At 35.9% G+C, this 15250-nt stretch overlaps 1 protein-coding gene across 1 annotated transcript in view; it reads right to left on the bottom strand.

Moving 5' to 3' along the window:
• KIAA0586 (KIAA0586 ortholog) overlaps positions 1-15250 on the bottom strand; it is a 110441-nt gene that overhangs the window by 93581 nt on the left and 1610 nt on the right. Inside the window, exons 3-8 of the mRNA XM_008056687.2 lie at positions 15091-15161; positions 13545-13614; positions 11153-11222; positions 5443-5617; positions 4148-4369; positions 1617-1770 (exon numbers count right to left, since the gene is read on the bottom strand). Of these exons, the coding sequence (XP_008054878.1) occupies positions 1617-1770; positions 4148-4369; positions 5443-5617; positions 11153-11222; positions 13545-13614; positions 15091-15161 (762 nt within the window). The remainder of the gene's footprint in view (positions 1-1616; positions 1771-4147; positions 4370-5442; positions 5618-11152; positions 11223-13544; positions 13615-15090; positions 15162-15250) is intronic.

Genomic DNA, 15250 nt, shown 5'->3' with positions numbered 1-15250 from the left:
AACTCGAAAAAAAGAAAAAAAAAAAGAAAAAATTTTTTGAAAACTCAAGTCTTAAAAAAACCAAGAATTACGAGCAAGGATTAGGCTGATGCGTAAGCTCATAGCATTTGTGTTTGGCATGGCAACACTGTGGTGTTGAGAGTTTATCATTTGTCCTTTGTCATAACAATGTTGTGCTTGTGAACACACCCTGTGTTTCGCAGATTTGAAGAAAGTTAGAGCTATTTGTGGGCTAAAGAAGATGGACTGTCAAGTGGAAAAAAACGAACACTTCCAAAATATTCTTCTGTTTGAGTTTAACAGAGGACTAAAGGCAGAGGAAGCAGCTTGAAACATCTGTGCCATGTACAGGGAAAATGCTATTAGGCAAAACATAGTAAGAAAATGGTTTTGTCATTTCAAAGAGGGTCACTTTGATCTGAGTGACTCTTCACGTTCACAAAGACCATAAGATATTGATGAAGACAGTTTAAATGCTTTAATCCACGAAGATCCACGTCGATCAACCAGTCATCCAACATGCAATATTTGCACATAGGTAAGCAAAAAATACTACAAACTTATGCATCAACCCAGTAATTCTCTGGAAATCAGTATGGGAAAAAAGTGTCTACTTCTGTAGAAGGCTGGGTCATGCTGTAATCTGAGTTCTGGCTCCAACACTGACACTCTCCCCCGGAAGCCAGGTAACCTTGAGCAGGTGTCATAATCTTTCTGTGCTTCATTATCCTCTCTTCAGAACTTAAAAATTGACTCATACTACTTCACAACTATCTTGTAAGGATCACTCATTTGTTGCAAAACATAAAGCACCTTATACTTTTAAGGAATCTTTAATGACTATAATACGACTATGTTCTAACAAATCAAATGCTAAAAATACTGTACTATATAGGACAACCCCTTTGGTTACCCTCTCACTGTTGGAGCTTTTCTGTCCTCTCAATAAATCCTGCTTTCTCAAAAAAACAAAAACAAAGAAACATTGCACTATATAGACCTCTACATCATTAAAGGGATAGTCCTTTTATTTTCTTTGGTTCAAATATAGTTTAGAAACACATTCATTTATTTTAAATTCTAAAGGTTTAACAAATAAGCTATATATTTCTTTGTTATTATAAGTAAAATATTTTAAAATTCTATCAAGATAAACAGATTTGCATTACTAACTCTGAAAATATTTAGAAATCATTTATAATTGTGCTCAGATGGTTTCTCTACAGACAGAATCAAGAAAAATTGTAATAGGCAGTTTGTCAGAGAACTGAAAAATTAACTAATTATAAGCATTTTGACACTAGAGAACTAAAATTTCTTAAATTTCTGTTTATAAAAATTTATAATTTTCATAAAATTGTAAGTTTATAAAAATTTGTAATTTTTATAAATTTATAAATTCTGACAATTTGTGAAGTTATTAAAACCACAAATTAGGACATGATTCATAAGTTGAGCAAATCCCAAACTAACCTAAAAGTTGCTTGACCTAAAAAAAAGAACTAATTTTATAAAACAAAGACTCCTACTACTTAGTAAATGAGTTTTCAGCTTACATAGCACAAAGAAAATTCATAGCTGACATTTTTATTCATGGAGAACTATATATTTTTTACCTTGTTTGGAAGCAAACGTGTTATATGTAGATAGATTACTGCTACCAAGATTAGGATGTTCTGTTTTTACAGAATACTTTTCCACTGCTCTGGAAGAGGGCATACTAGCAGGCTGAAAACTACTAGTCTTGAGTGCAGCACTAATAAAATGAGTCTAGAAGACATAAATTATTTTATTATTTTCACTCATTTGTTGCAAAACATAAAGTACCTTATACTTTTAAGGAATCTTTAATGACTATAATATGACTATGTTCTAACAAATCACATGTTAAAAATATTGTACTATATAGGACAACCCCTTTGGGTACCCTCCCACTGATAAAAGACATTGAGTGGAGGGCTTAAAAATAATTTATTACATTTAATAAACAATGAAAACATATACATTACATCGTCACTATCCACTTAGTAGTAGCACAAAGACCTGATCAACCCTGACTCTGCTGTGTGACCTTAATCATTTTCCTTAGCCATTCTAAATCTCAGTGTCTTCCTTTCTACCTCAGAGATGGCTTAGGGGATACTACAGCAGGCAAAGGGAGCACCAGGAAGGAAGGACTCTAGCCCTAGACCTCTACTTCAACCAGAGAATTTACCACCAAAATATCTCACACCCTGTATATATCCTGCATGGTAAGATTTTGTTTGACGTAAACAAGGTTTGAGAATCATTGATAGTTAAAGGACTCGAATAAATAGTAGCCATGCTTACTAGCAGCAATAATATATGCATTTATATAATTGGGAACTATAGTCACAACACAGTTTTCAGCACTATTAAAATATCTAGAATGCACAAGTATCTTAACTAAAGAGATCTTAAAAGAGACCTAACATGAAACTTTCTTTTTAGAAAAGATTTATAGTTTTATAAAATCCCTCAAAGTGTGTCGAAATACCACTACATAAAACAGATGGAACACACTCAACTAATTTCATTTCATTAAGCATTTATTGAACAACTAGTATACCTGGTATGTCACGAAAACTTTAACTTTCTCTGTAATTATGACATCTAAAAGGCCAGGCGCGGTGGCTCAAGCCTGTAATCTCAGCATTTTGGGAGGCCAAGGTGAGAGGACTGCCTTAAACCATGGGTTCGAGAACAGCCTAGGCAACTTGGCAAGACCCATCTCTACAATAAATCAAAAAATTAGCCAGGCATGGTAGCGCACACCTGTAGTTCCAGCTACTTAGAAGGCTGAGGCGGAAGGATTGCCTGAGCCCAGCAGGTCAACGCTGAGGTGGCCATGAGCATGCCACTGCACTTCAGCCTGGGCAACACAGTAAGAACCTAACTAAAAAAAAAAAAGACATCTAAATTAGCAAAGATTCCATTCTTCCAAAATGAGAAAGTCAATAAATTATAGATTTAATTATGGAAGGATGGATAGATGGCAGATGGGTACTTAGAACTGAGTAGGATCCTCTCCTTAGGAAATAAATTTGCTTTTCAAATGTGTCGTCTCATTTAGTCTGAACAAAAAAATATTTTTTTCTAGGTAAAGAAATTGAGGCTCAAAGAATTAAAGTTATGCATAGAGTGGGAACTAGTACTCCGATAGATTCATTCCTGACCTCTCACTAGATAATTTGCTGCACACTCAACATTAGTCATGTATGCAGCGTTTACTAGAACTTTACCCTGTATTTCCAGTCATTGCAATAAAATATTATCTGCAATCACATGAAAAACTCAACACAAGCCCTCTTAAGAAATCATGAAAATCACAGCATATTAGTGTCTACTTTTTAATAATATACTGAACTATAATATACTTATTTTCATACATTCTTCTGTATATTATATTTTAATTTTTAAAAGTTTCAAATTGTACATTAATTAGAAAAAAAAGCAAATTAATACCAATGCATCTACAATTCTGGTCACTGACTCATTAAAAAAAAAAAGAGTATACTGAGTGCTGGGTAGTGTTACAGGACTTGGAAATTCCAAAATAAAGAAGAAAGCATACTATCAACTCCTTTTGATGGTAACTCTTTTTATGAAACACCAGTGCCTCATACTCAAGCACTAAAAAAATGTTCGTTCTTTTAACGATTAAATGCAAAAGCTAATATGTACACTGGGTAGTTCTCATCCCAGGGAGTTTTTACTGGTTCCCAGGCACCACCTCAGACCTGCTGGCTCAAAATTTCTGAGAAGCTCAAGCATGGGTATTTTGATAAAGCTTTCCAAGTCATTCTGAAGCACATTCCAAGGCTACGAACACTGATGTAAACAAATAATTTCACTGTGACAAAAAGCACTGTAAAAATGGTATGAAGAAAAATAATGCAAAAGATGGAAAAACAACCATAGAGAGCGGTCTCACAGAACTAGTGACATTTGAGCTAGAACATGCAGATTTCTCCGTATAGAAGCGAACAACGATGAACAAGCAAACCAAGATTTAAGAACTAAAATTGTTACAGACTAATGAGCTATGGCAATTAACAATGAATATTAGTTGAGAGATCCAAGTGATAAAAGATTACGGAATGTGTACTGGCTCTATTATAGATACCTGAATATCTATTTGTTGCTGCTGTAATTTTTCAAGATGCCTAATGTGCTGTTCCATAAATACATTCATTTGTTTTTCATGATCATGACAATGTAGTTTCTCTTGTTTATTCCGAATGTTTGTTTGCTGCTCTGTAACACGTTGCAAGTGTTTATCAGTCTCTTGTAATTTATTAAGTAATTCTGTAACAGAATTCACTTTTGCTTCCAAATCACTCTGTACCTGAAACAATAAAATTATCCAAATATTTCATATTATAGAAAGATACCAAAATCATGTTCAATTTCTAGAAAGGTTATTTAAAACAATTAGTATTAAGAAATGATCAGGCCAGGCACAGCGGCTCAAGCCTGTAATCCCAGCACTTAGGGAGGCCGAGGCGAGAGGATTGCCTGAGCCCGCAGGTTTGAGACTAGTCTGGGCAACATGGTGAGATCTCGTCTCTACAATAAATCGAAAATTAGCTGGGTATGGTAGTGGGTGCCTGTAGTTCCAGCTACTTGGAAGGCTGAGGCTGAAAAATCGCTGGAGCCCAGCAGGTCGATACTGGGATGGCCATGAGCGTGCCACTGCACTCCAGCCTGGGCGATAGAATAAGACTCCAACTCAAAAAAAGAAATGATCAAACTTGAGCTTTTACCCACTAAATATCTGATGACTTATTAAAGTCTTTATTTTTAGAGTCACAGAAACAAAAGATAGGAGAAGCTAGCCTTAGGTAAGCGTTTCCTCTCAAAAAAAAAAATTATATCAAATTTGTCAGAATTGTATAATGACAGAAACAACATATTTAAATGGAAATTTAAAAGAAAATGGAAAAGTAAAATAGTTTTTGATAATATGTTAATGTAAGGCTTAGGTAGGACAGAAGACTTGAGTTTTGAGCCTCTAGTTTTGGCTCTGCCATCAATTACTTCTAGAATCTTGTGCCTACTCTGACCAGTTTCTCTGTTTCCCCATTTACAAAGTAACAGCCTAGGCATAGATGACCTCTAGCTCAAATAAGGATGACCTATCAATCAAGTTGCCCAGGACCAAGATGTTTTCCAGGATGTGGAACTTTCAGTATGAAAATTGAAGAAGTTCTGGATTCACTAGTACTAGCACAGTATTAGGGAAATTTTTACAACTCTTGTGAAATAATACACCAACACAAACAGGAAAATTCTTACAAATTAAGAGCAAGTAAAATGTTCCTAGTCTACAGTTGGACACAACCATTTATAGAATCAGTTCTTAATAAATATTTCTATATTTCACAAAGTAGTTATGAGTATCCGGGGAAGAAAACATACTTTTATTAGTGGAGCTGCTGTAGCAATGGCAGCAGCAGTTGCTGCAGCCACAGTTGTGGCTGAATCAATTCCACTGGGTGAGGTTTTAGTCTCCTGAGTAACAACATCCTTTTCTGTGACTGCATCTTCTAAAAGATGTACCTTTACTTCCTTAAACACAGGCATGCTTTGAGCTCTATAAATTAAAAAAAAAAAAAATTCAGTAAGCTACATTGAACCATTTCAAGAAATACCTACAAGTGGTAACCTGCTGAAAGTGGTTTTGATATTTTTAAACTAAATCACCTATCAACCAAAGCCATTTGGTTAACAAAGTTTATTAAGGCTCAGGCCACTAAGGGCTAAAGAAATAAGAAGACAGTTCCTTGAAGACAGTGATATTATTTAGGAAAATGAGACTTACATACATGAAAAAGGCATGGCACAATTAGAAAGATACATTATCAAGAAGTACAAATTTAAAACATGCAAAAAAAAAAAGCTCTAAAAACTCAAGTACCAAGATTTACTCCCAAAGGCAGACAACTCAAGAGGGATTGTTGTTATTTTTATTTTTTATTTTAAGACTAGTAGAATGCAGTAGTGAGAAGGGGTAGAAGAGTAGAACAAGGAATTCAATCAGCAACTGACAGTGAACAATCAATTGCAATGACTCACTACCTTTGGATGAGCTGTTGTTTTTAAGTCAATGAGAAGTTATTCTCCAAATACTTTGTATAAAAATTATAACATTATTGATGTACACATCGTGACTACTATTTTTTTCTCCAGCTTTATTGAGGTATAATTGACAAAAGTTGTATATATTTATTGTGTAAGCATGATGCTTTGATATATGGATAATAATGAAATAATTACAATCAAGTTAATTAACATACCCATCACCTCACATAGTTACATTTTAGTGTGAGGAAGACTTTGAAGATCTACACTCTCAGTAATTTTCAAATATACAATTCATTATTATTAACCATAGTCACAATTCTATATATAGATCTCCAGACTGTATTCACCCCAACTGAAATTTCTCCCTTTGACCTACATCTCCTCATTCCTTCCCACCCCCAACCGCTGGCAGTCACCATTTTACTCTCTGCTTCTATGAGTGTGACTTCTTCAGATTCCACATATAAATGAGATTACATGATATTTGTCTTTCTGTGCTTTGCTTATTTCACTTAGCTAATGTCCCCAAGAGGAGTTAAAATTGCTAAAAGGGCCAGACATGGTGGCTCACGCTTGTAATCCCAGAACTTTGGGAGGTGGAGGCAAGAGGATTGCCTAAGTCCAGGGCTTCACGACCAGCCTGGGTAACTTGGCGAGACCTCGTCTCTACAATACATCAAAAAATTAGCCGGGTGTGGTGGTGCATGCCTGTAATTCCAGCTACTTGAAAGGCTGAAGCGGAAGGATCATGTGAGCCCAGCAGGTGGAGACTGCGGTGGCTGTGAGCGTGCCACCGTAGTCCAGGCTGGGTGACAGAGTGAGACTCCAACTACTACTACTAAAAGGAATGTTCTGAATTCTAGTTCATTTAGATTTAATTAATAAATGTCACCCCATTTATTAAAATGAGCACAAAGCACACTATTAAGAAGCCTAGATTTAAAAATGAGCACAGCAAGTAGATACATTACTATTAGCAATAAGACATCTAACTAAATACTTAAAAAAGAAAAAAAAGAAGACAGGCTCTATATTTGACCTCAAAGAAAACAATGAAAGGAACCACTGACAAAACTGAAGACTCTGTAGAAAGGGTTAAGTAAGGGCAACCTCTTCGGGTCCCCTCCCACTGTGGGAGCTTTTCTGTCCTCTCAATAAATCCTGTTTTATAAAAAAAAATTTTTTAAAGGTTAAGAAAAATTTACATAAATAGATCCCATCTCCAGCTGCTGGACTTGCCCTCTTAATTTTTAAAGGCAGCCCAGAACTCTTAAACTTACTTCTCTTTGATATTTCCCCATTGCTACTAAAAGCATCAGTTTTCACTCAGTCTCAAAATTTTGAAGTCACCTTGACTTCTCTAACTGCTTACCCTCTCATATCTGCTTACTTTCTCATACCCAATTGAGTCATCAAGTTTTGTCAACTATTTCATCACAATTGCATAAAGAGTGTCATAGAATTATAGATCAAAGGGAACCTCATACTCCATCTATCCTAATTTCACATAAGAAGAAATTGAGGTTCATGGAGGTAATGGGATTTACTTGATCACTGTCACAGACCTAGTAAGTGGCAGCATTATGGCCCAATTCCCAGGGATTTTCCCATCACACCAGTTTTCTCAGATTAGCACTTCTCCCTCTCTACCTTAAAACTTCATCCCCTCTCAGCAATTATTTCATTCTTTCCAGTTTTACTTGTTCAAAAACCTCCCACACATGTCTCGACCATTCAGTTATCTAAACCTGTTCCTTATAAACAATTGAATAGGATAATTTCCTATTTGTCTTTCCACACACTCTATACTCCTGCCCTGCCCCACCTTCCTACATACCTTCTGTTACTTGACAAAACAACCTCTCCAGAGTCACAAAGCTTTCCTCACTGACTACACATACCGTAACATGCAAACAGCTGACTCCATGCTTCCGTGCTTTTCCTCACTTCCACCCACTCACTAAATATATCTTTCTCCTTCTTTAAGATACAATATTGGCAGGGTACAGTGGCTCACACCTGTAATGCCAGCACTATGGGAGGCACAGGTGGAAAAATCGCTTGAAGCCAGGAGTTCAAGACCAGCCTGGGCAACATAGTGGTCTCTAAAAAAAAAATTTTTTTTTAAATTAACTGGGCATGGTGGTGCACACTTGTAGTCCCAGCTACTTGGGAGACTGAGGTGGGAGAACTGCTTGAGACCAGAAGTTTGAGGTTACAGTGAACTATCACTGCATCACTGTACTCCAGCCTGGGCATTCAAAAAAAAAAAATACAGCTCAAGTGTTAGCTTTTCCAATAAGCCTATCCTTATAAAACGTCTTGCTTTCTCCCTTACTAAATCCTTTTGTATTTACTGCCTATATCACATAATTGAGGCTTGATGATCAGTAATCTCAAGGTCTAAATGTCTATATAGAACAATTTAATTATATATTGAGTGCAATTTGTCATTCACTCCTCCAAATATGAACATATTTTCTCCCCAGTAAGCTGTAAGCAACCCAGGAAGAGGGGGAGACTGTCTTCATACCAAACAGCAACTAACATAGGGTTAGGTACATAGTAGGCACTCAATATATGGTTAACCAATTGAGTGGCATACTAAGAAAATATATTTCAGATATTCCTTATCTTTTAGAGTTCCTGTCTGAAGCCCGGAAGTGGCTTAACTTTGACCAACAAAAGAAAAAACATTATAAGGCTAGACATAAACTTCTTTAAGAATTTTAAATTTTATTTTTTCCAATTGTTAAATTAATCAAAGTTCAGTACAGCAAATGTAAAGAGCTACAAAATATACGTATTGGAAAAATGAATATAATCCTCCAGTTAAAAAGCAATTAACCAAGGCAGGAAGATTGCTTAAGCCTAGGAGTTCAAGACCAGCCTAAGCAACATAGCAAGACCTCATCTCTACAAAAAATTAACCAGGTGTGATGGTGTGTCAGGTGTGGTAGCTCCAGCTACTCAGGAGGCTTCGGTGGATGTATCACTTGAGCCCAGGAGGTCAAGGTTGCAGTGAGCCATGATGGTGCCATTGCACTCCAGCCAGGGGACAGAGTAAAACCCTGACTTCAAAAAAAAAAGAAGCAATTACTGCTTTCTAGTCTTTTTTGGAAAAAAATATTTTCATTCCTAAATCTTCCAAATATCCCAATACTGTGCTGTAGCTGTCTCACCAAGGCCACTAATAATCCTTGTTCATTCAGTATAGGTTCCAGTCTACCTCCGAGTAGCACAGCACACTTGGAACCTAATTCTTGTTGGCCTTGTTAACACCATATTCCCCCCATCTCTGTCCAAACTTTCTGAATAGTGTTTAGAAGTTAGCTTGCTTGCTTGGTATATACCCTAAATGGTTGGTTTTCTCAAATCCAGCCCTATGCCATCTTTCTTCTTACTCTAACACCCTCACTGAAAACTTTCATAATTCCCAGAGCTTATACTACCATCTACTTCTGGTCATCAAATATTTCTTATTCAGTTATTATTCTCTACATTGCAATTACCTTCTCATAGGCCCTTCATAGTCGTTTTTTAAATTCTGTTCATTTATCCTTAACGGTGAGAGATCTGTCAACAGATTAAAAGGTAGTGTCCACAATTACCTCTCACTTTTCACTTTATTAACAACTTCTCCCTCTCAGAGCTGAGAGATTTCAGTTCAGAGAGCTATGACTGGAAGTCAAGCTGATAAAGTCCCTATTGTGGCTGCAAGTAGCCACTTCATCTACGGGCATTCAGCTGGATGGAAGTGGTAATAATCACTTTCTATCCAACTGAGTCAGATGTAATCTGCCATTTTCAGTTCAAATATCAAAAACTACACCACCCCTCATACACTTTTTATTTTTCTTACATATCTGCAAATCCTAGGATATAATTTACCATCCAACTGCCTCTCCTAACCACTATATTACACAGTAGGAATTGTAGGCTGAACAAATGCAAAAAGAAATACCCTAAGGGGACCAAAGATCCAGCTGTGAAACTCTGGTTGGCTCAGATCATACTTTTGTGATTTAGGGGTAATGTTTATTTTTTGTCATTCAGTGCTTCCCAGAGCATAATATGTATACCTACCATGGATAACTGTAGATGGGAAAAGAATAAATTTATTTTAATAGTTGTACATTTACTTTAATTGTATATAAAAACACTGATTTTCCATTTATAGATGTAATATAAAAATTTCTTTTGACTAAAACAAGAATTCAAAAGTAAATGAAAATTTATACTATTTTCTAAGGGGTATTCCTCATGGCTGTGGTTTCAGGAGAACACATTTAGCCTAAGAATGTGATCTCAGACTATCCCCACTGATGATAAAGATAATAAATATTGCTTTCAGACTAGTGGATGTAATCTTTTCTGGCTGCTTTTTTTTTTTTTTCCTGTGGGTGTAATTTTATTTCACGATTATCATGTGCTGTTATCAGGGTTGATTTTGTATGTCATTGGTATTTAAGGTAAAGTTGGGAGGGGGAATTTAGGTGAAGTAAACCATAGTCTCTCTTCACTCCATCAAGTTGCTAAGCTCGTCTCTCTCTCTCAGATTTTGACCAGAAAAAGTCTAAATGTCCTTTGAAGGTAAATAATAAGTATTATAAGAGGAACTACTTGACCAATGCTACAAGTAGTAGAATGAAGTGGTTAAGAGAGCTGGCTCTAAAGGCAGCCTGCCTGGGATTGGATTCCAGCCAAGTAACAACTTGCTAAATAACCTTGGAAAAATCAATCTCTCAATGCCTTGGATTTCTCATCTATAAAATGGGGATTCTATAAAATTGGGATGCTAATGAAATCTGTTTCATAAGAGTGTGTGTTACATGAGTTAATGTACTACAATACTTCTATAATAATAATTGCTAACAACTACTGAGTACTTTATATGGGTCTACACCATGAGAAATGCTTTCATACATATCATCATAAAATACATATTCCACATAGTGGAAATTTTTTAATATATCCAAAGTATAAATGAAACTTATTTTAGACACAATAAGTGGTATAACTATTTTCTGTGAATAGAACTTACTTTTGCTTTAAAACTGTTCTTATGGCATCTTTCTGTCCCATTGTGTACTGAGAAATAAGGATGTCATTTGCTGCAAAATCAAGACACAAAAGTATACTTTATTCCTAAATATTTATTAAATGTTAATAAGCTACTCAAAAAAAAAAATCTTTTTTTTCTTTTGGCAAGTAAGCAGGAATTTATTCAGAAGACAGGAAAACTCACAGCAACGGAAGAAGCCCAGAAAGAGCTCGAAACCACCTTTCTTTAACTAAAAGAATGTTTAAGATTTCAGTCATAGGATTTCTCAAATTTTTTTTTTTTTTTTGAGCAAATATAAGGATTTCTCAATTTTAAAAAGGCAGGAAACAAATTAAGTGACTAAGTAATAATATAATCCTAGACCCTAGGAAAAACAAACTGCATTTAAAAAAAAACAAAAACAAACTCTGAGGCCAAATTGGAAACATCTGGTCAAACTCTAAAGAGAAAATCACTTAGAGTAAAATTAAACCAACCGCTTTATAATTTGTTATTAGATAAAATTTTCCAAATTTTTAATCTATTATCTTACCAAAGACCATTTAAAATTTTAATTCAGAATTTATTTACTTATTTTTGAGTCGAGGTCTCATTCTGTCATCCAGGCTGGAGTACAGCAGCATGATCATGATGATCAAGGCTCACAGCAACCTCCACCTCCTGCACTCAGGTGATCCCTCCACCTCAGCATCCTGAGTAGCTGGGAACTATAGGCACGCACTACCACACCCAGTTAATATTTTTTAATTTTTTTGTAGAGATGAGGTTTTGTCATGTTGCCCAAGCTAGTCTTGAACTCCTGGGCTTAAGCACTCTGCCAGTCTTTGCCTAAAGTGCTGGGATTACTATGCTCATATTTATTTTTTGAGTCAGGGTCTTACTCTGTTGTCCGAGCTGGAGTGCAGTGGCATGATCACGGATCACTGCAGCCTTGACCTCCAGGGCTCAAGTGATTTTTCTTCCTCAGCCTCCCACATAGCTGGGACTACAGGCACATGCTGCCACACTTGGCTTATTCTTTGATATTGTGTAGACGTGATGTCTTACTATTTTACAAGGCTGGCCTCAAACTCCTGGAATCAAGCAATCCTCCCACCTCGGCCTCTCAAAGTGCTGGGATTACAGGAATAAGCCACTGTGCCCAGCCAGAATTTATAAACACATATCTAATACGAAACCTGTGTAATTGACTGGTAATAATAAGATAACTTTTACCATTACAAACCTTTTTCTGGACTTCAGAGATTCTATTAATGGCTCAATTTGAGAGAAAAAACTAATTTTAAATGGTAATAATAAATACTATAAGACTATTTAATGAATGTCTAAAAAATCAACTCTATCCTAAAGAAGAAAATTCAGACACATGCCTACAACATGGATGAACCTTGAAGACATTATGGTAAGTGAAACAAGCCAGTCATAAAAGGTCAAAATCAGTATGATTCTACTTATATAAGGAGTAGTCAAATTCATACAGACAGAAAATAGGAATTTTAACTTCCAGTGGCTGAGGAAAGGGGAAACAAGGAGTTAGTGTTTAAGGGTACAGAATTCAATTGGAGGAGATGACAAAGTCCTAGATATGGATGGTGATAATAGTTGCACAACAATGTGAATGTCTCAGAATTGTACATTTTAAAATGTTAAAATGAGGCCAGGTCAGTTGGGCTCAGTGGCTCAACCTGTAATCCCAGCACTTTGGGAGGCCAAGGAAAGTGGATTGCCTAAGCCCGCGGGTTCGAGACCAGCGCGGGCAACCTGGCAAGACCTCATCTCTACAATAAATCAAAAAAATTAGCCGGGCACATAGCATGCACCTATAGTTCCAGCTACTTGGAAGGTTGAGGTGGGAGAATTGCCAGAGTCCAGCAGTTCGACACTTGGGTGGCTGTGAGCATGCCACTGCACTCCAACCTAGGCAACGGAGTGAGACTCCAACTCAAAAAAAAAAAAAAAATGAGGCCAGGTGCGGTGGGTCATGCCTGTAATCCCAGCACTTTGAGAGGCCAAGGCAGGAGGACTGCTTGAGCCCAAGAGTTTGAGGCCAGCCTGAGCAACATAGTGAAATCCTGTCTCTTCAAAAAGAAAAAAAAAAAAAACTAGCCTTTCGTGGTGTGCATGCCTGTACTCCCAGCTGCTCAGCCTCAGGCAGAAGAATTACTTGATCCCAGGAGGTCAAAGTTGTGATGACGCATGGTCATGGAGTGGATGGCACTCCAACCTGGGCAACAGAGTGAGACTCTGACACAATAAAAAATAAATAAAATATGTAAACATGGTAGAAAATATAAAATAAAATGGTTAAAATGGTAAAGTTTATGCTATGCGTATTTTAATCAAAAGAAAAAAATCAATTCTATTCTTTTACCTTTTTGCTTGTTGCTCTCTTCTGTTTTATCCAAAGAAAACCCTTGTACTACAGCATCTTTGGAAAAATCCTTTGGAATATGAAAGGAAAAAATAAGTTAAATAAATTTTGTGATTTATTTCTATCAAGTACCATTTACCAGCTATGTGGCCACTGTGTTCTAGGAGGGAAGTACTGTCTATTTTATATACCTCAATCCCAGAGTCACTCATTGTTTATGTACCCTGAAGCTACTCAAAGATTTGTTGAACAAATGAGTAATGCACCGTCAAACAAGAGAATATTCATTCTCTTGAATGAGTAAGTGAACCAGTAAGCAAATGTGAAACAGATTCAGATTCAAATCTGCTTTGCTACTTTTAGCAGAGCAAATCAATTAAAATCTCAGTTGCTTCAGTGAAATGTGAAAATATAATTTTGAGTCAAAAGGAGTAGGTAAGGATGGTCAATATAAGACACAACATCACAAAGATTACCCACTTATCCTCAATTATACAATAATAGCATATACATATATTTGAGAAATTATTTAGATAATGGACTATAACTAGTATTAATAAGGACCATGTCTCAAAAAGAAATAAAACATCAACAGCCCAAAGGCTAGGCATTTATTCAGGGACAAAGTGTAGCACATAATTACACATTTCATTAAGAGCTTTTGACAATTAAATAGTCTCAATTTAATTCTTAGACTACCAGCTTTAGTTTTCAAAATACTATATTGTGAACCTATCTTATTATACAGACTTATTAAATTGATAGTGCATAGGTAAATAGTGTGATTAGTCAGCAATGTCTAATTAAATCTCATAACCAGAATATATTTAACCAAATATTTACAGCATTATAACAAAAAAAATTAAGATGAGAATTTCATGTTGTTTTATTTTATTTCATTTTTTTGAGTCAGGTTCTCACTCTGTTCCCAAACTTCTAGGCTCAAGCAATCCTCCCACCTCAGCCTCTCGAGTAGTTGGGACTACAGGGGTGTACCACCGCTTCTGGATACTTTTTTTATTTTTGTATAGGCAAGGTCTCCCTATGTTGCCCAGGTTGGTCTTAAACTCCTGAACTCAAGTGATCTTTCTGCCTCAGCAGGCGTGAGGCACCATATCCAGCCTACATGTTATTATCTCTTAAAGAACCTCCTTCCCCAAAAAAGTAAAAGACTTCACAAAAGTTAGAATGATATTTAATCAGCCCTCACTTTTTAAAATTGTGTTGTTGTTTCTATTTCTTTGCCAAGATTATGTTAAACCTCAGACAAGAATACTTTTTTCCTAGATGGCAACAGAGTTTTTTCAGTTATATTTCTTTCAGTGGTCACTTACCTTACTAATGGGTATTTCTGATTCTAGGGAAGGCCATTTTTTTAACATCTCAAACACTTCAAGTCACAATTGTAGCTTATAAACATTTATTTTGGTAAGTTATATTTATATTAAAAACAAGGTATATTGCTAATCAAATATCATTTGAGAACACATCATTTGACAATACTGAAAATTTTAACATTAGCACAATTTAGGATCCTTTTGCTTACACTTTCTGACACAGCAGAATTTTCTAACGGAGGCTGGTGAAAATTTCTAGCAGAAGTTAAGTCTGATGAACCTAAACAGAAGAAAGGAATCAATTTTAGTGATTTTCAAAACCAGAACTTTACCTTTAGAAACTGTAAAGTTATGATTCAAGAACTATAA

Source organism: Carlito syrichta, unplaced genomic scaffold (genome assembly GCF_000164805.1).
Source record: "Carlito syrichta isolate Samal-C Ts95f unplaced genomic scaffold, Tarsius_syrichta-2.0.1 Scaffold302449, whole genome shotgun sequence".
In the NCBI taxonomy this organism is placed as follows: domain Eukaryota; kingdom Metazoa; phylum Chordata; class Mammalia; order Primates; family Tarsiidae; genus Carlito; species Carlito syrichta.
The sequence above is the reverse complement of the archived record's forward strand: the minus strand, read 5'-3'. Positions and strand labels throughout refer to the sequence as shown.